The sequence below is a fragment of the Chiloscyllium plagiosum genome, unplaced genomic scaffold (genome assembly GCF_037043375.1).
Source record: "Chiloscyllium plagiosum isolate Xiang-an unplaced genomic scaffold, Cpla_swu_hap1 HiC_scaffold_1, whole genome shotgun sequence".
NCBI lineage: Eukaryota > Metazoa > Chordata > Chondrichthyes > Orectolobiformes > Hemiscylliidae > Chiloscyllium > Chiloscyllium plagiosum.
In genome coordinates this window covers 149,244,530-149,271,076 of record NW_028270139.1, presented here as the reverse complement: position 1 = coordinate 149,271,076, position 26,547 = coordinate 149,244,530, and the positions used below count along the sequence as shown (strand labels likewise).

At 43.2% G+C, this 26,547-nt stretch overlaps 1 protein-coding gene across 3 annotated transcripts in view; it reads left to right on the top strand.

Annotated features, from left to right (window-relative positions):
- Positions 1-20,722, top strand: part of suclg1 (succinate-CoA ligase GDP/ADP-forming subunit alph) — an 88,287-nt gene extending 67,565 nt beyond the window's left edge. For all 3 annotated transcript variants that reach the window (XM_087991538.1, XM_043699107.2, XM_043699194.2), the window contains 2 exons: positions 6,229-6,417; positions 20,481-20,722. In XM_087991538.1, the coding sequence (XP_087847664.1) occupies positions 6,229-6,417; positions 20,481-20,507 (216 nt within the window). In that variant the 3' untranslated portion in view covers positions 20,508-20,722. The remainder of the gene's footprint in view (positions 1-6,228; positions 6,418-20,480) is intronic.
- The last annotated feature ends 5,825 nt before the right edge of the window (positions 20,723-26,547 follow it).

Here is a 26,547-nt window from a genome sequence, read left to right as displayed (position 1 = left end):
AGCTGCCAGAGGAAGTGGTGAAGGCTGGTGCACTTATAATATTTAAAAGGCTTGTGGATGGGTACATGAATGGAATGGTTTAGAGGGATATGGGTCAAATGCTGGCAAATGGGACTAGATAAATTTAGGATACCTGGTTGGCATGGACAGGTTGGACCAAAGGGTCTGTTTCTGTGTTGTACATCTCTGACTTTATAAAGCAATGCCAGATTTTTATTATAACCTGGTTCCAGGTTTTAAATGGATCACATCAATGAGTTTTGAACATGTTCAGTGCTAGCTAAATCCTGTCTGACAGCAGAACTAAAGCTACGTACTGGAGACAACTAACCAGCAACATTGCATTGTATGTTTTATGGGTAGGATCATGTAATTGTATCTGATCTAGTAACCCAGACTTCAGATTCTGCCGTAGCAGTTTGAGAATTTCAATTCTGGAAATAAGCTGCCATCACCTGAAGTGACCACAGTGGTGCATTTGTTTCAAAGCTCAGCTAGTTCTTTAATGTCCTCTGTTAACACACCTAGACCTTTTTATGATCCATTTCAGGCCATCTTGGTTGACTCTTAATTGGCCCCGAGGTGACTTCACAAACTACTTAATTGTATCAAGCTTTTACAATGTAGCCATTCCGGAGCTTCGCAGCTTCCTCGTGCTAAATGGGGATGGACATTTCTGGCATTTATTGCCTACATTTCAGAATTAATCCAGAGAGGTAAAGCCAAGCTCCATACCTGCCTCTGTACCCTTTCCAAGTTCATTATAGTTTTGGTTTAACTTCTATCCTGCATTGGCTGAATCTGAAGGATCAATAAATCTCCACAAATTTTGGTGTGTTACACTGACCCATAACTGCAAACTATTTGTGAACTGTCAATTTGATCTTCTTCATTATCAAACTAGAGGTTCAAATACTTTTAAATTACAAGTTTAAGAAGTGTGGAGGGACACTAGTGGTAAGGGACTCATTGATGAGGAGAGTAGGCTAGTAGCCATACATGTGATTTCAGGCTGGTATATTGCTTCATGCCTGCCAGGGTCAAAAATGTCATAGAGCATTCTGGAGAAGGATGAGCAGTCAGGCCTTGGTGGTCCACGTTGGGGCCAATGACATGGGAAGCAAGAGAAATAAGGTTCTGTGAGCAACTTTTAAGTAATTTGGCTAGAAAATTGAAAAGTGGGACTTTTAATGTAGACTCCTGATGCGAAGTGCAGGAGTGAGTTTAGGAATAGAAGGACAGCGCAGATGAATTTGTGGCTGAAGAGATGGTGCAGCAGTGGGAAGATCTTTAGGTTCCTGAAACATTGAGACAATTCCTGGGTAGGTGGGACCTGTACAAGATGAACAGCCAAATATGAACAGGAACAGAACCAAAACCTTTGTGGGAAGCTAAAGCTAAAGCTTTTTGGGGGTGGTTTATCAAGATTAGCAATGGGAATAGGATCCTGGCAAGTAGTTTGGAAGGAATAAAGGCTGAGATGGAATTAAAGGTAAAATGCGAGTAAGTAAATTTGCAAGGTAGAGGTAATGTAGGCCAAATAAGAAAAGTTAGCAATGCTCTTGGGATATATTTTAATGCAATGGCCCAGACAGTAGAGGAAGTAGGGCTTGCAGCATTGGTCAGGGAATGCAGTGATTGGGATGATAACTTGAAAGGATCATCAAATTAGGGCACTCATTGGGAGTTAATAACACAAAAGGAACAAGCATTTTGTTGAGTGTACGACACACCCCAAAACTGTCTGAGACGTAAGAGATCAAATATATCATCCAATTGCAGAGCCGTGTAAAAATACTAAGGCAGTTGTAGTCAGGGATTTTTTACTGCAAGATGTTGATGGGGCATTTGATAACATGGAGAGAGGAAGAGAGCCATAGCTCAGACACACCCTGCTAAAAGTTTGCTATCAGTGTGGGCAACATGAAGTGACATTCTTTCTAACCTGGAGTCAAATATGTACAGACACCCGACTCCAATTACTCAGTGCAGCCAGGACTCTGCATGTTCCATGTGGCTTAGTCGTCACTAGTTTATCCCAATCGTGCTATTGAGGAAACTCAATTCACTGACCAAGTTTAAGGGCTTCGATTTAAGCTGTCGAGCCATTTTTAGAACACAGGGAAGCTATCTAGTCTGTGCTGCCTATTTTTAGAGAGAACTACTCAGTCCCTTTTCTCACTCAGTCCCTTTCCTTTGCTCCATCCCTCTAGCCCTTTTAAGTTTATTTCCTTCAATTGCTCAACCAACTACATTTTTGAAATCATTGTCTGTTTCCACCACCTTTCACGAGGCAGCAAGTTTCATGTCAGGGTGGCACGGTGGCACAGTGGTTAGCACTGCTGCCTCACAGCGCCAGAGACCCGGGTTCAGTTCCCGACTCAGGCGACTGACTGTGTGGAGTTTGCACGTTCTCCCCGTGTCTGCGTGGGTTTCCTCCGGGTGCTCCGGTTTCCTCCCACAGTCCAAAGATGTGCAGGTTAGGTGAATTGGCCATACTAAATTGCCCGTAGTGTTAGGTACGGGGTAAATGTAGGGGTATGGGTGGGTTTCGCTTCGGCGGGTCGGTGTGGACTTGTTGGGCCGAAGGGCCTGTTTCCACACTGTAATCTAATCTAATCTAATCTAATCTAATCTAATGTCATTACCACTAGCAGTGTTTTTTAAAAAAAACTCAATCCCAGATGCTCTTGTCGTGCTTTCCCAAAGCTCTGCATCTGTGTGCCTTAGTCCTGGAACCATCATCTATGGGAAAAGATTTTCCTTTTCTATCTTTACGTAAGGTCAGAAATCACACAACAGGTTTATTTGAAATCACCCGCTTTCAGAGCAGCGCTCAAATAAACCCGTTGGACTATAACCTGGTGTTGTATGATTTCTGACCTTGTCCACCTCAGTCCAACACTGGCACCTCCACATCATGTCTTTATATAAGGCTGACAGTTTTGTGGTTTGATATTAGAAAAATCTCTTTTTGGAAGTATTTCCTTTTCTGAATAGAGCATAAGGAATATTGTCTCTTGTTGAATTCAGTTGGCCTTTTATTCATTGTCAGATTCAAACTGTGGTCTGACGGAGAGATGACTAATATTTGTGTCTATTTTTCCTTCTTCAAGAGCTGTCTGCCCAGAAGGGCTGCACAGTGGCTGTTGAGCATTTGATGCTAATTACACTAAAAATGGTTGTTGGCTAAAGAACCAGATGGTAACTCTGACTGTAACATTAATCTCAGTTACTGAGATTTCTCTCTGTAGACTTTAGCTTGAACCAAGTCCAGAGGAACAAGATGTTGATTTCTTTTGCTGCCTGACAGCTGTTGAGTGACAGAAGAAGATTGTTTTAAGGCATTGTCAACACAGCATGTTAGGGATGTACAAAAGGAGGTTCAGGTTTGACAGAACTCCTTTGGGGAACTTGATTCTCGACAGTTTTGTTGAAATTTCCTAACAATGTGAAAGACCAAGTTTTCTAATGCAAGGTGTAGGTTTTTTGGAGTCGAAAGCCTTTAAGGAACTGGCTACAACCAGAGGATAGCTCCATAACCTCGTTGGCACAGCACATCATGGTGCGTTTGAGTCGTGAAAAGATTCCTTTTCCTGCTATAACAGTGTTCTGCATCTGTACAATGTTACTTCACCTATTCAGCCAAGGCCAGTGTGTTGTGGCCCAAGAAGAGATCAAAAGGTTCAGGTCCATAGTACCTTGAAAGTGATGTCTGGTCATCCTGCACTAGGAAAATATTAAGTTACAAGGATGTTACCAGGAGTGAAGGGTGTGAGTTATAGGGAGGTTGGGTTGGCTCAGACGTTTTTCCCTGTAGCATTGGAGATTGATGTGTGACCATATAGAGGTTTATTAAATAGAGGGGTGTAAGCTGAATAGTAGAAATCTTTTCCCTGGGGGTAGGGGAGTCCAAAACTAGAGGGGATACGTCTAAAGTGAGAGGGGAAAGGTTTAAAAGGAAGTGAAGGAGCAACCTTTTCACACAGAAGATGGAGCGTATGTGGAATGAATTGCCGGAGGAAGTAGTAGCTAAAGGTATGGTTACAACATTTAACAATACATTTGGACAGGTACAGGAATAGGAAAGGTTCAGAGGGACATGAGCCAAACACGGGCAGAAAGGTCTTGTTTAGTTTGGAAACTTGGCCAGCATGGACGAGTTGGACCAAAGAGTTTGTTTCCGTGCTGTATGACTCTGAGATAATGCGAATAGATATGTCAGTAGAGACTGAAACAAGCAATCTTTGTAATTCTATAATAATGGATAATATACCAACAGCACAAAAATATCCTTTTTCTTTGTACCTTTTTCATTGCAACATCTCATAAGATAGGTGAAACTCCATAGGGTGACTATGAGGTTATCTAGAGTCATAGAGATGTACAGCATGGAAACAGACCCTTCGGTCCAACCCGTCCATGCTGCCCAGATATCCCAACCCAATCTAGTCCCACCTGCCAGCACTTGGCCCATATCCCACCAAACCCTTCCTTTTCATATACCCATCCAAATGCCTCTTAAAATGTTGCAATTGTACCAGCCTCCACCACATCCTCTGGCAGCTCATTCCATACACGTACCACCCTCTGCATGAAAAAGTTGCCCCTTAGGTGTCTTTATTGTATCTTTCCCCTCTCACCCTCTAGTTCTGGACTCCCTGACCCCAGGGAAAAGACTTTGTCTATTTATCCTATCCATGCCCCTCATAATTTTGTAAACCTCTATAAGGTCACCCCTCAGCCTCCGACGCTCCAGGGAAAACAGCTCCAGCCTGTTCAGCCTCTCCTTGTAGCTCAGATCCTCCAACCCTGGCAACATCCTTGTAAATCTTTTCTGAACCCTTTCAAGTTTCACAACATCCTTCCGATAGGAAGGAGACCAGAATTTGATACAATATTCCAACAGTATTGGAATATTGTAACCAATGTCCTGTACAGCCACAACATGACCTCCCAACTCCTGTACTCAATACTCTGACCAATCTGTATTGTTATATTCTAATTGGCTACGTTTTAAAATATATTTTTATCGTTTTACTTGGGAATCATTTGTCCTCTTGTGGAAAAAAAGAGAAAAAAGCAAAACCATACTACAAATTTTTATAGTTTGAGGATCAGCACTTTGTTCCTGTTGCAAATTATATCTGTGATAATTTTATAACCTAATCTTCCTCCTTCCTTCTGGGAAGGAGATATTAAATTATGTCCTTCATCAGTGTCATTACTCATCTTGAAGTATTGAGCAGATTTGGAGCTCTCATGCTAACATCTGTACCTTTCCAGTTTTTTTGCCATCAATCTCCCTTGCCCTCTAGTTGTACTGCATGATGCCCCTGAGCCCACTGGAAACTCAGCTTCCTTCCCCTACATCTGCTCTGCTGTCAATATTGTTTGTTTCCACCTCTATCTGCCTCTGTCGTTTCTTCCCCCCCGCCGCCTTCAGTTACAAACACTCTCATCCATCCCTTCATACCCAGAGGCTCAACTTCACAAAATGACGAGACTTTGGTCTCTCTGCGGCCCAACCTCCAAAAAAGACTTTTGAAAGGTAAACGCCACCTCACGCACCTTGGAACAATTTTCTATGCCTGTTTTCCACTTTTTCAAAGGACTGAAATCTCCCATGTGGCTGTCACCGACTTCATGTGCCTGCTCTCACCTGGTCATTTGGCTCATCCAACCCTTTGCAACCAGCTCTTTCTGTTGAAAGCATGGACTCCTCAGCTGGTAATGGGCTGATTGTTGGTGGTGATTGAGAAAGATTAATTTCTCTGGTCACTGGTCATCTTTGATCACAACCGATGATGGAAGGGCACCTTCCCTGAAGCATTAACTCCTCTCTTCCCCCTTTCGCACAAACTGCTAGACTTGCTGAGACGTTCTAGCTTCCCTCAATATGACTGGAGTGCCTCACTGAGATGAGGTAGAGGACAGTTAGAATTCTGCTCTATTAGTATGGCACTTGAGTTGTAATTCGGCTGGGTTAGGTAAGGAGAGCAGGTTACCTTCCCTGAAGCATGTTAATGAACTGGCCGAGTTTGTAACGATAAACCTGCAGCTTACTGATGGTGTCACTTTCAACATTGTTTTCCTTTTGAAACTGAAGTTAAAATCTCAGCTCACAGTGGAGTTGAACTGTTCGGTCAGTACGATTGGACTCTTAGTCCAGTGAAGCGATCTTCTTGTCAGTTTTGATATTAACGTGTTCCTGTTTTTGTTTGTCAGGGGCCCAATGCCAAGCCGGTGGTCTCATTCATTGCTGGTCTTACGGCGCCACCAGGTCGGAGAATGGGCCACGCCGGGGCCATCATCGCTGGAGGTAAAGGTGGAGCCAAGGAGAAGATTGCTGCCCTTCAGCAGGCTGGTGTGGTCGTCAGCATGTCCCCTGCCCAACTGGGCAGCACCATACAGAAGGTAAATACTCATCAGTTTCAAGGGAAAACCCAAGGACCGGCTAGGTTTTGTTACTTGCTGTCTCCTCCATTTGAATTCAGGCTGTGCAAAGTCTGCCTCTTCCATAACCAACCAGCAGAGTCATTAGGGGCCATTTAAGTGACTGCTGGGCATGTACATGGCTAGCAGTGAATTGAGGGGTGCGTGGGTTATTATTTCATATTAGGATTAATCCTCGGCACAACATCGTGGACCATAGGGCCTGGTCTGTGCTGTACTTTTCTATGTTCTATGTTCTAATTACTTCCACCTTTGTCAAGTTGATCTTTCAGTGCCGAAAGGTTAATCGAGGCTTTTCACACTGATGTACGCTCCAAGAGACAATACTCTCTGAGCAGCACTCTTCCTCCTCCTACAGTTTATGGTGCAGCTAAAGAGATGCAGGATTCTTATTCCTCCTTTAGCTGTCCTTCTTTTGCCCATTTGAAGCTCCATGGAAGTATTGGAAATACCAGCCCACCTTTTGCTGCTTTCTGTTTGAAATAATTCCCCAGAGGCCAGTATCCCGTCACCAGGTCAACCTTTACTCCCGTGTGCAGAGTACACAGACTCTGACAAACTAGCTCAGAGACGGTTGCTAGAATAGAGAGAAACCGAAAGAACTACTGATGCCTTTAAGTCAGAAACAAAAACAGAAATTGCTGGAAAAGCTCAGCAGGTCTGGTAATATCTGTGGAGAGAAATCAGCGTTAACGTTTTGGAACCGGTGTCTTTTCCTCAGAACTGACTGAGTCACCAGTCTCGCAACGTACACTCTGATCTCTCTCCACAGACGCTGCCAGTCCTGCTGAGCTTTTCCAGCAAATTCTGTTGTTGTGCCGAGAATAAAGAGACTCTGACTCCAGTTTATTTATTTATTTATTTATTTTTTCTCAGTCCAAACACCAATAAAAAGTGAAGACACATACAAAAAACAAAGGAAACTAGAGTCCAAGGGCTAAGCCCTACCACAAAATTAACATTATCCTTTTCTCAAAAAAAGAGTAAAAAGAGAAGAGTAATACACAGGCTGTAACAACCCCCTAATGAGAACTGAGTTACACCTGAAACACATTATGTGCATCAGGAGTGTAACAGTCCGTCCTCACTAAAAGGAATGCCAGTTAACAAACTGGCTAAATAATTCAGCCAGTTCAGAAATCAGGTTTCCCCCCTCCAAAAAAAGGGAAGCAGAAACTAACAGTAACATACTGACTGTAACACGAGCCAGCATAGAGTCAGTCCCCTAAATTGAGAAAACCCTGAATCTTCTGTTTTTTTTTAAAACCCCCACACTACCTCCGAACTGCGGTAGTGTTTATTTTTTCCCCAGCACCCATGTTGTGTGTGTGCAGGTGTGAGAGACACAAGGTGTACGAATCTTTTATTCAATTCCCACCACCAGGAAGAAAGGAAACCCCCCGGGTGAAAAGCAGTGCCCTTCACATCAAAGGGCAGTGCTGTGTGATCAAAAAGTGAAGGGGAGGGCAGGGGTTAAATCAAGATAGAGTTGGAGGGGGAAATAATTACTCCACTTCCTGCAGCGCCCACCTCTCCCTGAACAACTCCAGGGTGACTCCAGTTTATTTCTGTCAGCCCGGGCTCCCTGATTGGGGTTGTTAACCTGGGCCAATCTTAGTTAATGAGACCCACCTGGCCCTAATTCCAGTCATTGCACTTGTACTATTACAACTTTTCTCCAGAAGGTGCTTTAGCTATTATTATTAAAAGGTTCAATTTAAATTAAAGAGAAAATCCTGGGCTCGCTGTCGCTGTCCTGAACTTAGTGGCCATCTGTTGAGCTTGTCCCATCCAATTTGTTTTTCTTATCAAGCTGTTTCCCATTCTCTCTTTCCACAACCAGTTATCCTGCACCACATGGCCACTGTGCACCCACCACCTCCACCTCTTTGTTGCATTATTGTTGTCAGCGTGTTCCTTGTTCTGTCAGATATCTCGTGCAATTGTGCTCAGTGTGTGGCTTTGCACTGCGGGATCTGCAGTTTCTGCCGCTGTGGCCGCCTGGCACACTGAGCTCTGTGATCCTTATTGTGGGGCAGTGTGACACATTTACCTGCGCATTTGCCTCGTTCCCTGCTGTGCTGATCCAGGGCGCGGTACATTAATATGTTCCTGAGGTGGTGCAAATGAAGATCGATGCTATTCTGATGCAACTGCTAACTTTTTTGTTTCGAAGAAACAAAAGTTGTCATGCAAATGTGTTTATATTGCTCTGCTGCTTCTGTCTTAATGACATAACAATTTTCAGGGGAAGAAGTGAATTTTCCTGAAGGTCTGCCGTTTCAGATGGGAACCTCATATTGGGGAGGTGACAGCTTAGTATTATTGCTGAATTGTTAATCCAGAGATAGATTTGCTTCAGTAAACATTATCATGCTCTAGGGACATGTGTTTGAATCCCGACGCAGATGGTGAATTTCTTTTAAAAAAAAATTCACTCGCAAGATGTAATGTCACTGGCTTTGGGGAGGCAAGCAACGGCCTCATGGTGTTATCGTTAATGAGCTCCAGGTAATATTCTGCGGACCCCAGTTTGAATCCCGCCACGGAGATGGTGGAATTTCAATTTAAAATCTATCTGGAATTAAGAATCTAATGATGACCATGAATCTATTGTCGATTGTCAGGAAAACCCACCTGGTTCACTAATGTCTTTCAGGACGGAAACTGCCATCCTTACCTGGTCTGGCCTAGATGTGACTCCAGACCCATAGCAATGTGATTGACTCTTAACTGCCCTCTGGGTAATTAGGTTGGGCAATAAATGTTTGTCTAGTCAGCGAAGCCCTCATCCCGTGAATGAATAATGAATGTAAAGCTGTTTTGTTTCTATAAAATGTGAAATTTAATGCTGCATATTGGAATTGGAATGTCCGGTGTTTATCCGTATTCCTGGAATGCGTTACTGGAGCTAGAAAGGGGAAACTTTCTCAAAGTTGTGTTTTGTTCTCGAAGTGTTGTCCATTTTATACTTTTCAGGTTTTAAGACATAAGCTTGGCAGGTACAGGAGATGGGAATGTTAGTGTTTACAGCACGGACAAAAAAAGGCCTTTAGCCCATTGTAGGAACAAATTACTGCAAATGCTGGAATCTGTCCTGAAAACAAAGAAGTACTGGTGATCACAGCGGGTTAGGCAGCATCCTTGGAGAGCAAACTAACATTTTGAATCTAGGCGACTTCATCAGAGTGAATCAATAGTCTTCGTTGTTTCTTTTTAACACATCAGCTCAGATGTGGATTTATTGATGGAATGTTGCTTTGGGATCCATAACCTTGCTGGTTAGAACTGCTTCATACCTTCCCTCAAAGAATTAGACACTTAGGATAATGCAACCATGTGCAGTAGTAACAGATACTGTGAGACTCACCGGCCAAGTCTGACTGTACCTTCAATGCTGTGCAGGACATATTGGTGTCACATTTTCCTCAGTAGAGTGAGTCTGTTGATATAGTTATCTAAGAAAATGTGAATTCAAGCCCTGCAGCAGCCATTTACAAATTTGTATTCCATTTAAAAAGAAAACAAATTTTATAAAAGCTGCTATTAGTGAAAGTGGTCGTGATGTTATGAGATTGTAATTTTAAACAGCTGAACCACATGTATTTTCAACAAAAAAACAATTGCAGAACTGCGGGAGATAAATAAAAACAGAACGGACTGCAGAAACTCAACAGGTCTGGCAGCATCTGAGGAGAGAGAGCAGACTTAATCTTTCAAGTTCAGTGAAGCATCACCTCTGTTTTCCCTCTCCTCAGATGCTGACAGACCTACTGAGGTTCTCCATGACTGACATTCTCGGGCTGGAAATCTGCTATTCCTGGGTCTGACCTCAGGACTGATGGTCAGCTTCCACCTGAAATGGCTGACTTTTCTGCTGAACTCTATAAAGGCAGTTAGGGATGGGCAGTAAATGCTGGTCTCAAAGCGAGAGATGATTTTTGTTTCTGAAATCAAGACGTGCATTCTGGAAGTAATTCCCCACAGCCACCCTTAACCAGTGTTAGTCTTGGTTCAGTTGGTAGCGGTGTATCTTGGTTAGAGGGCACGTGGTTACAGGGGAGGTGATGGCCAAGTGGTGTTATCGCTAGTCTGTTAATCCGGGGACCCAGGTTCGAAACCTGCCATGGCAGATGGTAGAATTTGAATTCAGTAAAAATCTGGAATTAAGAGTCTCATGATTGACCATGAATTGATTGTCAGAAAAACCCAGCTGTTCACTGATTTCCTTCAGGGAATGAAACTGCCATCTGTACCAGGTCTGGTCTACATGTGACTCCAGACCCACACCCACGTCCATGTGCAGAGCCCTAACACTCCTAACAGCCCTCTGGGCAATTAGGGATGGGCAATAAATGCTGGCCTAGTCAGCGATGCCTACATCCTGTGATTGATTGAAGAAAAGGTTTTGGTCTCAATTCCTACAACCAGGGCTATAACTGCAGTGGAGTGCTGCACTATCAGAGGTGCAGTCTTTCAGATGAGGGGTTAAGCCAAGGCTCTGTCTGCTTTCCCAGCTGAGCATGAAATATACCACGTCGAAGTGTGCTATTTATCTCTCAGTCAACATCACAGAAACAATCTGATCATGATCACATTGTTACGTGTGGGAGTTGCACTTTCTGAACAATAACAGCGACTTTGTTTCGGAGGTTGTTTGCTGACTTCAAAGTGCTTTGGGATATCTGATGGTCATGAATGAGGTTATAGAAATGCAAGTCGTCTTTGTACTAGCATACAGGCCAACCCATCCCATTTAGTACGACCCGTGGTGCAACTCGTGATTGAAGGGAAGAAAACAAAAGCTGCAGATGCCTGAGATCTGAAACAAAAATAAATTCTAGGAGAAATTCAACCGGTTTGGCAGCATCGGTGGGTGGGGAGAAAGCAGAGTCAATCTTTTGAGTCTGGTGACTCTTCATCTGAACTGAGAATGAAGAGGCTGCACTTGTCGATGTTATTGCTTTAGTTTAGTGATTTAAACAGTTTTTAATTACTAGTGTAAAATTATCATTAACTTAGAAAATTTAAACAGTGGGTTTTGCCTCTAATTGATTACAAGGTTACCGTCTCCTCCATATGGTTAGAATTGTCAGCCACCTGCATTTATGTCGTACCATAATTTTGAATCTCTGCTTCATTTTTTTGATTTATTTGCATTGAATATATTTCTGCCTTTTTCTTCATATTGTCATGTTGTCCTGAACTCCCACAAGTCCCAGTCAATTTCCGTTATCTCGCCCAAAATGGCTGATTTATTTTGTTACAAGGCTCTTTCATTGCTGCCAGGAACCATGCTATGTTCACTCAGTGCCTGCAGTTGTCCAATTCCATGGCTTGTGGCTGATGTTTAACATTATTACAGAATTATAAAGAAGAGATGGGTCTTGGTTTATTCAGTTACTATACAACGTGTTAATGTTCGCAAATGCCACCAGGTGGCAGCAGAACATCATTTATGTGAGTTTTCCTTGCCTTTGTCTGGTAATGACAAAAGGCAAATTCTGAAGACGCAAATGTTAAGATGAGCATGAAGCTTAATAAATTGGCTGTGCAATTACTGTTTGTTGTGCCTACAAATAACTTGGAAATAATGATAGAGAGCAATAGGCTTAAAGGTCCTGCACATTTGCCTTTCACAAGCCAGTTTTATATTTCTTTGAATCCTTGTTCTTAACTCGTCTTTTTTTAAAATTTAATTCACGGGATGAGGGTGTGGTTGGCTGCAGCAGCATTTATTGCCCATCCTTGATTACCCAGAGGGCAACTAACAGTCAGCCACATTGCTGTGGGTCTGGAGTGACATATAGGCCAGACTGGGTAAGGATGGCAGTTTCCTTCCCTAAAGGGCATTGGTTGACCAAATGGGCATTGAGGGGCTAATGCTCAAAATGTCGACTCTCCTGCTCCTCGGATGCTGTCAGGCCTGCTGTGATTTTCCAGTGCCACCCTTTTCGACTCTGATCTCCAGCATCTGCAGTCGTCACTTTCTCTGAGATGGGCTTTTCCCTCAATCAACAATGGATTCATAGTCGCCATTAAATGCCTAATTCCGGATTTGTGTTGAATTTGGATTCCACCACCTGTTACAGCGAGATTCAAACACAGATCCCTATAACCCTGGGTGTCTGGATTAACTGTGTCGGGTGATAATGCCTCTGATTTTCATAGGATTAGAAATGTGTTAGTATTTGGTGGTGATTGTAATTCTGATGGCACCATTCCCTGGGCGTTACAATTCTACCGAACCCCCAGCCCAATTCTGGCCACAGTATGAAGACCAGATTTTTCAGTTGAGAAACGAGAAAACAGGTACAGAAGATGTTAAAAGGTTCCCTCCCCGACCCCAACCTGGCCCTCAAACCCCAGCTCCCTCATGCCTTAGCTCCCCCCCCCCCCCCTTCCCGCCATCATCCTACACTCCTCCCTAGACTCCCCGTGTAACATCTGTCATTAACTTCTCTCTTCAGGATTACTGCCCTCTGGTGGCCATGCCGTTATTTCCATGGGCAGACACACCCCTTGACCCCCCCCCCCCATCCCCCCCGCCTTGCTGGAGGGGAACTCCCCAGGTGGCATTGCTGGAATGCTATCTGGTGAGCCTGGTCAGAGCTCTGGGGGTGGGGGGGGGGGGTTTATATCCTGTCCCGGGCTGGGAAGGTCGAGGGGAAATCTCATCCCTCCTCCGTTTTCTGTTCCCGGCACCTTGTTATTGCCGAGGAGTGGACTTTTCAAGTCAGTTGGTGGGTTTGTGGCTGACTTGTTTAATGGGCAACGGCAGAGGAGAGGAGTCAAAAAGTGTGGTGCTGGAAAGCCCAGCCGGTCAGGCAGCATCCAAGGAGCAGGACAGTCGACGTTTCGGGCATAAGCCCTTCATCAGGAATGTGCTCGATATGCTCAAAACGTTGACTCTCCTGCTCCTTGGATGCTACCTGACCTGCTGCGAGTTTTAAGAAGATTTGTAGCTCAGGTTGAGGTTTTGGAAGTAGGTTTGCTCACTGTGCTGGTAGGTTCAGATGTTTCGTCACCATACCAGGAAACATCAGTGAACCTTGGGATGAAGCACTGGTGGTATGGCCTGCTTTTTATTTGCATGTTTAAGTTTCCTTGGGTGGTAGTGCCATTTCCTGTGGTGATGTCATTTTCTGTTCTTTTTTTCAAGGGGTAGTAAATGGGATCCAAGTCAGTGTTTGTTGGTAGAGTTCCGGTTGGAATGCCATGCTTCTCGCAATTCTTGCGCGTGTCTCTGTTTGGCTTGTCCTAGGATGGATGTGTTGTCCCAGTCGAAGTGGTGTCCTTCCTCATCTGTATGTAAGGATACTAGTGAGAGTGGGTTATGTCTTTTTGTGGCTAATTGATGTTCATATATCTTGGTGGCTAGTTTTCTGCCCTTTTTGCTCAATGAAATTAAAACATTCCCCCCTCTCGCTAGTATCTTTACATCTAGATGAGGAAGGACATCACCTCGACTGGGATGACACCTTCATCCTCAGACAAGCCATTCAGAGACCCACTCAAGAAGCATGGCATTCTAACCTAAACTCTACCAACAAACACATTGACTTGGATCCCATCACAGCCTGAGAAAAAGAACAGGAATGACATCGCCACAGGAAATGATGTCACCACCCCCAAGGAAACCCAAACGCATAAATAAAAACCGGGCCATACCACCAGTGCTTCATCCGGAGGCTCACTGATGATGTTCCCTAGTCGGGTGATGAAACATCTGAAAATGAACCTTTCAGCTTAGCGAGCAAACCTACGTCCAGAGTAACAGACAGACACAAATATACTTCTGCAATAAGATGAAGGACAGGAAAACATTTCACTGGGCTAGAATATATTTATAACTATGGTGGGCAGCTATAATTGTTTTAACGTGTACTAATGTACATTTTAAATTCAACAATTAAACTAATTATGGGAAGAACAGGTTAAAGATGAAATAATTTGTTGAGAGTGGAATTTAATTGTTTTGATGATTTTTCCAGATTGTTTATTGCCATGGTACTGTATAATTCTTGGAAGCGAGGTGTATTTGTGGAGAGTTATTTATGAAGAGGGTTTTGGCAGTACCTGTGAATGAAATGTTTAGGAATAATTCTGTCACGTTGTCAAGGACTTTCAGCTACCATGCCCCAGCTATTTTTTTTTTCCTTTGTGTGCCCAGACATTTTTTTTTTACAGCAAGTTATTCCACTGTGGAACCTCACAATCACTGCTGAGTCTAACATCCCCATGTGAACTGACTTCAGAAAGGATTGTCAAATTGGGAATGGGATAGGGAGCAGGGGGCTGGTCAAGTTCCTTGCCTTTCCATAAGGCCCCTACTTTTTACCCCCTCCAGACCCCCTCCCCCCAAACAAAAGGAAAATTCAAGAGCACCCACGAATAGGAGATTTCAAGACGAGGAGACATATTTATAAGGTGAGGGGGAAAGGTGATTCTGGTATGGAATAAAATTCTTGAAGTGATGGATGTGGGCACAATTAGAATGTTTAAAAGACATTGGCTAGCTACAGGAACAGGAAAGACTTGGAGGGATATGGGCCAGGAGCAGGCAGGTGGGGCTAGTTTAGTTTGGGATTATGTTCAGCATGGACTGGTTGGACCGAAGGGTCTGTTTCTGTGCTGTACGACTCTTTAACACATCAGGATTATTGTACCAATTAGACTGAAGGAAACATTGTACGATGCTGAAAACTGAATCAAAGACAGGTTCTGCTGGAAATACACAGCACAAACAGTCAGCATATAGAGGTAGGGAAATTTCTGGAGAAACTCAGCAGGTCTGGCAGCATCTGCGCAGAGAGAAAGAGTTCACATTTTAAGTCCAGTTAACCAACTTCAGAACTCAATGCAATTCTGCTTTCTCTCCATTGATGCTGCCAGACCTGCTGAGCTTCTCCAGCAGTTTCTATTTTTGTTTCAGATCTTCAGCATCTTAGTTTTATATGAGATAAAGGGAGATTAACATGAAAATGAAAGATTGTTGGGGATATGCAGGAATGTAGAGTTGAGTTTAAAATCCGATCAGCCGTGATCTTAGTGAATGCAGATCAGGCTCAAAGGCCCAAATGTTTGTATTTAAGGAAATTGGGTTGTGCTCCTTTGGTGATTAATGGCATTTGTTTTTGTTTCATGTCAATTCTAAATTCAAGTTTACAACAGGCAAGAGTTCTTTCTCTTCAGTAAATTGTCTAAATTTAGTAACTAACTAAACACGCTTGTTAGCGACACCATTTCATTTCCTATTTACCCATCCATCGTAAAAATATAAAAACCTTGGAATAAACTTATATCCTGTGTTTCCTGCAAAACTTGCCATATGTACAACCACTGGTTTCAAAGGATGGAAGAAATATTGTGCTGCATATAATCTTTTATTTATGCTGCTTGTCCTAGTCTTATCTGCTTTTGGATTTCTCTTCTCTGTGTGCCTCTGGATAACATGTTGCGCTAGCAGGCATTCAGCTGAAAGGCTCACTGTTGTGATACGTGCAGTGGCTCAGTTGCATTGCCGGGTTCCCAGCTGTCCTAGGCAGTAATGCGCAGTGCTCTCACACCTTCCTGCGGCAGGTCAGCCAACACTGATCATGCACCATGCTAGCTGTGTCCAGCCTGCTGAGCAGCATATATTCCTGTGATGCTCCATGTGTTTCTTGGCACCTTGACTCATCACTTTGATGAATATCCCTTATTAGAGGTATGCGTGTGTGTTTTATTTTAACGGCGATGCATATATCATACCCTCTCAGCAAACCCTCTTCCCTCAATGTCAAAACTCATTTTCTGTGCAGGTTGCTTCAGTCTAAACTGGGTGTATTCTGCCTTGCCTAAGTCAGCAGCCTCAAACCCCTCAGTGTGACTTGCACTGTCGTTGGACAGTCAAACTGGGTCAGCCACAGCAGCTTGAATTTAATGGAGCACTTTCAAACGTAGCAGAATGCCCCGAGGCACTTGACGAGAGCGATGTTGGCCAAAACGTAACACCAAAACCACCAGGCAGCCGGGGTCCTGAAGGGAAAGCTAAAACGAGTTTATGAAGGGAGTTTCAGAGCTTGGGGCATACACTGCTGAAGGCATGGAGCAATAGTGTGGGAATACAAAAGGTCAGAATCACGAGGTCAGGCTGCAGATATAACAGTGGTGGTTACGTTAATCAATGTGATGCTGCGTTCTGCCTGCAGTTCAGTGCTCTTCATGGAAAAATTGGAATTGCTCATGTGATGTATCACTTATTGTGGTGAAGAGAAATTGTGGTAATTGGAATGCGGTTGGGCAGATGGATGTCCATTGAGTATGAATTCCCTGATTGGGGCTGTGAATTATGGAGCCCTGGCTGTCAGATATAAACAGAGTCCCTTCATTTTAGGGGCTGGCTCATGGAGATGTACAGCATGGAAACAGACCCTTCGGTCCAAATTCTTCATGCCAACCAGATATCCTAATTAATCGAGTCCCATTTGCCAGCGCTTGGGCCATATCCCTCTAAACCCTTCCTATTCATATAACCAGTCAGATGCCTGTTAAATGTTGTAATTGTACCAACCTCCATCACTTCCTCTGGTAGCTCATTCCATACATGCACCACCTTCGACATAAAAAGGTTGCCCCTCAGGTCCCTATTAAATCTTGCCCCCCTCACCTAAACCTATGCCTTCTAGTTCTGGATTTCCCTACCCTCGGGAAAGACCTTGTCTATTTACCATATCCATGCCCCTCATGATTTTATAAACCTCTAAAAGGTCACCCCTCAGCCTCCGATGCTCCAGGGAAAATAACCTCAGCCTATTCAACCTCTCCCCATAGCTCAAATCCTCCAACTCTGGCAACATCCTTGTAAATCTTTTCTCAACCCTTTCAAGTTTCACAACATGCTTCTGATAGGAGGGAGACCAGACTTTCACACAATATTTCAAAAGTGGCCTAACCAATGTCCTGGATAGCTGCAACATGACTCCAAACGCCTGTACTCAGTGCTGAAAGCATACCAAATGCTTTCTTCACTATCTTGTCTACCTGCAACTCCACTTTCAAGGAGCTATGAACCTGCACTCCCAAGGTCTCTTTGTTCAGCAGCACTCCCAAGGACCTTACCTTTAAGTGTATAAGTCCTGCACTGAATTACTTTCCCAAAATTCAGCACCTCGCATTTGTCTAAATCAATCTCCGTCTGCCATTCCTCAGCCCATTGGCCCATCTGATCAAGATTCCGTTGTACTCTGAGGTAACCCTCTTTGTTTTCCACTACAGCTTCAATTTTGATGTCATCTGCAAACTTACTAACTATATCTTCTATGTTCACATCCAAATCATCTGTATAAATGATGAAAAGTAGAGGACCCAGCACCGATCCTTGTGGCACATTTGCTGGTCACAGGCCTCCAGTCTGAATAACAACCCTCCATCACCACCCTCTGTCTTTGAGGATACCTTTGAGCCAGTTTAGTATCCAATTGGCTAGTTCTCCCTGTATTCCATGAGATCTAACCTTGCTAACCAGTCTCCCATGGGGAACCTTGTCAAACGCCTTACTGAAGTCCATATAGATTACATCTACTGCTCTGCCCTCATCAGTCCTCTTCATTACTTTTTCAAAAAAATTCAATTAAGTTTGTGAGACATGATTCCCCATGCACAAAGCCATGTTGACTATCCCTAATCAGTCCTTGCCTTTCCGAATACATGTAAATCCTGTCTCTCAGGATTCACTCCAACAATTTCCCACATACTACGTATGTGTAAATAAAGGGTGACTTGCAAACGGGACACTGGCCTCCTTGGACTTGTTTCAGAAATAATGTTTAGAGTCATAGAGTCATCAAGATGTACAGCATGGAAACAGACCCTTCCGTCCAACCCATCCATGCCGACCAGATATCCCAACCCAATCTAGTCCCACCTGCTAGCACCCGGCCCATATCCCTCCAAACCCTTCCTATTCATATACCCATCCAAATGCCTCTTAAATGTTGCAATTGTACCAGTCTCCACCACTTCCTCTGGCAGCTCATTCCATACACATACCACACTCTGCGTGAAAAGGTTGCCCCTTAGGTCTCTTTTGGATCTTTCCCCTCTCACCCTAAACCTATGCCCTCTAATTCTGGACTCCCCGACTCCAGGAAAAAGACTTTGTCTATTTATCCTATCTATGCCCCTCATAAATTTGTAAATCTCTATAAGGTCTCCCCTCAGCCTCCGACGCTCCAGGGAAAACAGCCCCAGCCTGTTCAGCCTCTCCCTGTAGCTCAGATCCTCCAACCCTGGCAACATCCTTGTAAATCGTTTCTGAACCCTTTCAAGTTTCACAACATCTTTCGATTAGGAAGGAGACCAGAATTGCACGTAATATTCCAACAGTGGCCTAACCAATGTCCTGTACAGCCACAACATGACCTCCCAACTCCTGTACTCAATACTCTGACCAATAAAGGAAAGTATACCAAACGCCTTCTTCACTATCCTATCTACCTGGGACTCCACTTTCAAGGAGCTATGAACCTGCATTCCAAGGTCTCTTTGTTTAGCAACACTCCCTAGGATCTTACCATTAAGTGTATAAGTCCTGCTAAGATTTGCTTTCCCAAAATGCAGCACCTCGCATTTATTTGAATTAAACTCCATCTGCCACTTCTCAGCCATTGGCCCATCTGGTCCAGATCCTGTTGTCATCTGAGGTAACCCTCTTCACTGTCCACTACACCTGCAATTTTGGTGTCATCTGCAAACTTTTGGAAAAGTAGTTTTGAGAGAGACTGTGTGGTAGAATGAGTTTCAGATTTGATGTTTTAAACCCCAATTCGGTAGGCTAAGGGGAAACAGTAGGACTCTGGGCATCATTGACTGGGCCAGCATTTTATCCCTAAATAAGAGTCAGCCACATTGCTGTGCGTCTGGAGGTGCAGGTAAACCAGACTAAGTAAGGATTGACAAATTTCCTTCATAAAAGGATGTGAACCAGCTTGGTTTTTTAAGACAACAGACAGTGGATTCATGGTCGCCTTTAGCATAGCTTTATACTACAGATATTTTTTTAACTGACTTCAAATTTAACTCTCTCTCAGGAGTGGTATTTGAACTGATGTCCCCTGTATATTAACCTGGGGTTTGGGATTACTAATTCAGTGGCGTTACCAATGTGCCATCATCTCAGATTAGGAATGTTTATTCTTGTGTTGTAATCACTGTAACCAGCATCATCGAAGACCCCTTCCACCCCATTATAATCTCTTCCAATCTCTTCTGTCAGGCAGAAGATACCAAAGCTTTAACACAGACCAACAAATTCAAGAACAGCTTCTTCCCTGCTGTTATTAGACTTCTGAAAGGACCTAGGAGAAAGTGACGTCTGCAGATACTGGAGATCAGAGCTGAAAAATGTGTTGCTAGAAAAGTGCAGCAGGTCAGGCAGCATCCAAGGAGTAGGAGAATCGACGTTTCGGGCATAAGCCCTTCTTCAGGAATGATTTAAGATTCCTGAAGAAGGGCTTATGCCCGAAGTGTCAATTCTCCTGCTTCTTGGATGCTGCCTGACCTGCTGCGCTTCTGAAAGGACCTCTCAAATTTCAAATGTTAATCTTGTTTTTTTCTATACCTTTGTTGCAACTGTAACTTTGTGTTCCTCTGAAACCTATGATCTTTGTATGGTATGTCTGCCTGTACTGCATGCAAATCAAAACTTTTCACTGTACCTTGGTACATTTGACAATAATAAATCAAATCAAATCAAGATGTCAAGTGGACAAGTACAGGAAGTTAAAACCGTGGAATCTTTTACAGAGGTGTTTGGCTACAGAGATGGGGAGAACTTTAACATCAAAATGCTGTGATAAATCATTATTGAATGAGTAATCTTCTGATTATCTGGTGGACAATCGGAAATATTTAATGTTTCTGTTTGACATATGATAAGAGGGAAATTTCATCTTTTTTAAAACAAGAAGCATGTGGAGTTTGGAATTTTTTTTGCTGAATGAGATGTGCCACTCTGATTTATTTTATCCTTTCTTTTTCAGGAATTTGAGAAGAGGAAACTGCTGTAAATATCCCCAAAATAAGTCTTTTTAACAAGAGAAAGCAACTTCTTGCACAGCTCAGTGCCTAAATCATCCATCTCACTGTTTCAATCATCTGGATGAAATGACTGAATCTATATTAAAACAGAACAGAGCCATATACATATGTTATGTCTATTTTGTCTGAATCTGTACACTAGATGAAGCGCCCACAAAGAAAATAAATACTTTCAAAAAACAAACTAACTTGTTTTTCTCTCTACTTTGGAATAGAATTTTTTTCGCTGTGATAGAAGCTAGTTTTTTAGGGACAGGAAATTAAATAATTTGTTATTTTTTTGTTTGTGTATCAACCCCCAAGTCACCACCAAGTAAAAGCAAAATACTACAGATGCTGGAGATCTGAAATAAAAACCAGCAAGGCTCAAAGATAGAAGACAGAGGGTGGTGGTGGAGGGTTGTTTTTCAGACTGGAGGCCAGTGACCAGTGGAGTGCCACAAGGATCGGTGCTGGGCCCTGTACTTTTTGTCATTTACATAAATGACTTGGATGCGAGCATAAGAGGTACAATTAGTAAGTTTGCAGATGATACCAAAATTGGAGGTGTAGTGGACAGTGAAGAGGGTTACCTCAGATGACAACAGGATCTTGACCAGATGGGCCAATGGGCTGAGAAGTGGCAGATGGAGTTTAATTCAAATAAATGCGAGGTGCTGCATTTTGGGAAAGCAAATGTTAGCAGGACTTATACACTTAATGGTAAGGTCCTAGGGAGTGTTGCTGAACAAAGAGACCTTGGAATGCAGGTTCATAGCTCCTTGAAAGTGGAGTCGCAGGTAGATAGGGTAGTGAAGAAGGCGTTTGGTATGCTTTCCTTTATTGGTCAGAGTATTGAGTACAAGAGTTGGGAGGTCATGTTGCAGCTGTACAGACATTGGTTAGGCCACTGTTGGAATATTGTGTGCAATTCTGGGTCTCCTTCCTATTGGAAAGATTTTGTGAAACTTGAAAGGGTTCAGAAAAGATTTACAAGGATTGGAGGATCTGGGGAGAGGGAGAGGCTGAACAGGCTGGGGCTGTTTTCCCTGGAGCATCGGAGGCTGAGGGGTGACCTTATAGAGGTTTACAAAATTATGAGGGGCATGCATAGGATAAGTAGACCAAGTCTATTCCCTGGGGTCAGAGAGTCCAGAACTAGAGGGCATCGGTTTAGGGTGAGAGGGGAAAGATATAAAAGAGACCTAAGGGTCAAATTCTTCACGCAGCGGGTGATACGTGTATGGAATGAGCTGCCAGAGGATGTGGTGGAGGCTGGTGCAATTGCAACATTTAAGAGGTATTTGGATGGATATATGAATAGGAAGAGTTTGGAGAGATATGGGCCAGGTGCTGGCAGGTGGGATTAGATTGGGTTGGGATATCTGATCGGCATGGATGGGTTGGACCAAAGGGTCTGTTTCCATGCTGTACATCTCTGTGACTCTATAACTCTTAAGTGCTGGAGGAACTCAGCAGGTCAGGCAACATCTGTGGAGAGAGAAACCGAGTTCATGTCTTGGGCTCAACAGAATTTCTTTGAAACTGAACTTTTCTGAAGTGTCACGTTGGACCCGAAATGTTAACTCTGTACCTCTCTCTCCACAGAAGCTGCAAGACTTGCTGAGTTTCTCCAGCGTTCTTCAGTTTGTTTATTTTTAAATGTCACTGAATCCACCAAGTCCCTCCTCTCCAGAATGGCATGTATTTGGTATGAATTGTTCAGTGAACTACCCTATTTGTTCCACAATCTTTTTTGTTAACATTAGGTCAAAGCTAGACCCTGCTAATTAGGAAGGCTGGGTGTTCTTAAGGTTGAAAAGTCAGGACCAAATCAAAAACATCTGAGGGAGAGTGTCAGCTGTGAAGGCACTGGCTATAATCTTTCAACCTCCATATACAGCACTGGTGCCATAGGACTTGAGAACTGAAAGTTTGTGCGAAGATTTGTAGCTCGGGTGCTCGTTGTTGTGGTTCTGTTCGCTGAGCTGAAAGTTTTTTTTGCAAACGTTTCGTCCCCTGGCTAGGCGACGACATCAGTGCTTGGGAGCCTCCTGCGAAGCGCTTCTTTGATGTTTCCTCCGGTGTTTATAGTGGTCTGTCCCTGCCACTTCCGGTTGTCAGTTTCAGCTGTCCGCTGTAGTGGTTGTATATTGGGTCCAGGTTGATGTGTTTGTTGATGGAGTTTGTGGATGAATGCCATGTCTCTAGGAATTCCCTGGCTGTTCTCTGTCTGGTTTGCCCTATGATAGTAGTGTTGTTCCAGTTGAATTCATGTTGCTTGTTGTCTGCGTGTGTGGCTACTAAGGATAGCTGGTCATGTCATTTCGTGGCTAGTTGATGTTCATGTATGCGGATTGTTAGCTGTCTTCCTGTTTGTCCTATATAGTGTTTTGTGCAGTCCTTGCATGGTATTTTGTACACTACATTAGTTTTGCTCATGTTGGGTATCGGGTCCTTCGTTCTGGTGAGTTGTTGTCTGAGCGTGGCTGTTGGTTTGTGTGCCGTTATGAGTCCTAGGGGTCGCAGTTGTCTGGCTGTCAGTTCTGAGATGCTCCTGATGCTCCTCATAACGGCACACAAACCAACAGCCACGCTCAGACAACAACTCACCAGAACGAAGGACCCGATACCCAACATGAGCAAAACTAATGTAGTGTACAAAATACCATGCAAGGACTGCACAAAACACTATATAAGACAAACAGGAAGACAGCTAACAATCCGCATACATGAACATCAACTAGCCACGAAATGACACGACCAGCTATCCTTAGTAGCCACACACGCAGACAACAAGCAACATGAATTCGACTGGGACAAATATACTATCATAGGGCAAACCAGACAGAGAACAGCCAGGGAATTCCTAGAGGCATGGCATTCATCCACAAACTCCATCAACAAACACATCAACCTGGACCCAATATACCAACCACTACAGCGGACAGCTGAAACTGACAACCGGAAGCGGCAGGGACAGACCACTATAAACACCGGAGGAAACATCAAAGAAGCGCTTCGCAGGAGGCTCCCAAGCACTGATGATGTCGCCTAGCCAGGGGACAAAACGTTTGCAACAAAAACTTCCAGCTCGGCGAACAGAACCACAACAACTTGAGAACTGCAAATATTGCAGCCCACTTCAAACAGGCATATCAGGATAAGCCCAGCCCAGCATTTTAAGCTTGTTAATGGTGAAGCTTTTGAATGGAAGATTATCCGGATCAAAATTATAATTGCTTCGATAGGTGTACCTTAATTTAAGAAAAACAAAAATGCTGGACAGATTTGTTGAGTGCAAATATGGATTAACAAAGAATGTTGCTGAGGGTAATTTTACTGATGTATGTGCACTTCCAAAAAGTTTATTATAAAATGCCACATGACAGACTTGCCAACAAAACTGAATCCTGTGGAATTATTAAGGACTGGCAGCAAATACACTTCTGAAGAAGGGATAACTCAGCCGGTCTTGTAGTGCCTGTGGAGAGAAAGCAGAGTTCCTGCAGCTATTTCTGTTTTCGTACACAAAGTTGGTTGAGTCACGGGAAACAGTCGTGATGAGTGGTACTTTTTTTTTTGCAATGCAGGAAGGAGTCTAGTGAGGTTTAATAGAGATTGTGGTAGGACCTCTGCCTTTTTATAAATCTTTATCAGTGACTTTGTGCAGGATGCAAATTCAAAGTTTGAGGGTGGCTCACAACTTGAAAGTGTTGTAAATGTGAGGGGGTTAGGTATTTGGAGGTTAGAATGGATGTGCACGTGATGGAAAAACTTTAATGCAGAGAAATGTGGGGGTGATTCATTTTGAGAGGAAAGTAAGAATGGGGAAAGATTATTGTGTACAGTCTGTTCTGTAACACTGTTTTCGTTCGATCCTGTGTTCTAAGAAAATTGCATAACAGCGGCACTATTTAAACGAATGGAGCCGAAATCGTGTTATAACCATTTTAAAAGTTTGCACTTTAGCAACAGTGTCCTCAATTCGTCAATCGTGTGGAAGCGAATTTGTGTTAACTAAACGCGTGATATAGCAGAACGACCTGTTAAACCAAGAATGCTCAAAGGGTGCAGGAACCTATGCATTTCGGTGCATAAATCATTCGAGGTGGCAAGGCAGGATGAAAGAGAAGTTAATACAGCATCCAGGGATTTATTGATAGGTATAGAGTGTACTCAAGGAAGGTCATCATGAATGTTTTTCAAAGCACTTTCATCTAAGGAGTATCCAGGGTGCCGTGTGTAAAAAGCATTAAGTGAATGCAGAAAAGATTTTCAGGCATGGTTTCAAGAACAAAGGATTGGAAAATAATTGGAGAAAAATGTGAAATTGTCCACTTCTGCAGGAAGAATAGAAAAGCAACATATTCTTTCAATGGAGAGAGATTGCAGAACTCTGTACAAGTTGTCCTGAACATGAATTATAGAGAACACGCAAGAACAGCAAGTAGTTCTGAAAGCAAGCGGGATGTTGGCATTTAATTCACAAAGAATCAAGTATAAAAGCAGGGGAGTTTTGCTACAGTTGGTGAGACTGTACCCAGAGCACTGCATACAGTTTTGTTTTCGTTAATTGTAGGATATGATTTTTGTAAGAAGCAGTTTGGAGCAGGTTAGCTCAATCGGTTCTTGGGATGAAGTGACAAGCTGAAGAGAGGTTGAGCAGGTTGGGTGCATGCTATTGAAGTTCAGAGAAATAAGATGTGGCCTTATTGAAACATAGAAGATCATGAGGGAACTGACAGGGTGGAGGCTGACATGATGTTTCTTTTATATGACAGTCCAGGACTAATAGATATTAACTAAAAATTAGTTTGGAGTCTCCCCCTTATGATTGAAACAAGAAGTTTTGCTCTTTCAGAGGGTCATTAGTCTGTAAAATTTATTTGCAGCAAACCGTGCAAGTTGGGTTTTTATTCCAGGCTGAGTTAGCTTTTTGACCAACAAGCGATTCAAAGGGGTTTCTTTGGAGGTAAGAGGGGAACATTTGGGTAGATACAGGCAGCTAGGTAGAGTTAAGGCCAGAATCAGATTGGCTGAATAGTTACTAAATGGTGGAGAAGGGCCTGATTTAACTCTTAATTCTTATGTTATTAAAATTCGGGGTTGTTTTCCTTAGAAAAGAAAAGTTGTGAGGAAACTTTGATAGAGGTGTTCAAAATCATGAGGGGTCTCCACAGACTAGAAATGTAAAGCTTTTCATTGATGGGGATATATGATATGATGGAGGTTGATAATATATTATTATAATATGGAAACTTGGGTTCTGAAGTGCAAGAACAATGGACAGCTTTAAGTTCGGCCAGTATTTCTCTGTGTGTGTGTGTGTGTGTGTGCGCGCGTGCATGCGCATATTGTCAGGAAGAGGGAAGACGAAGTTTTAGTTTCATTTTTGAGTTTTGTGGGTAGTAACGGTATCTAAAAATTTGTGTACATGCATTTCAATAAAGCCTTTTAAATCCTTGGGGTGAAAAATTCAGTTTATTGCGGGAGGAGGAGGGGTGTAGGAGGTGGAAAAAAAAACAAGCTGCTTTTGCCTCATGATAGGAGTCAGTGTCTCAAGAGGATAGAATGATCTGGAAGGTCAGAGGATAGAATGATTTGGAAGGTCAGGCATTGTGTGCGGGTTCAGTCAGTGAAAATGTGCTGTTTGTTCGTGAGTTTGCTCTAAAAGAGCTTAAATATCAGGAAGAAGAAAGCTCCAGAAATAGCCATGCAATTTTAAAGTGGAGACGGGTGACTTGTCACGGGGGTTTAAGTACCTATACATTTGTTTTGTTTTGGACTCCCTTTCCTATTGATAAATCTGTGTTTAATACAGTCTCAAAAACGTTCAATGACCCAGACTCCATTGATTTCTGAGGAAGTGAGTTCTGCCAGTTTTCAAAAAGGAGACCTCTAGGTCTAGTCTCCCTCCACAAGAGGAAACATTCCCTCACCTTCAAAGTCCCCCCCCTCCCCCCCCCAAACCCAATCTCTGATAGGCTTTGGGGAGTCCGAAGATGAGCTGCTAAACTCAGTACATAG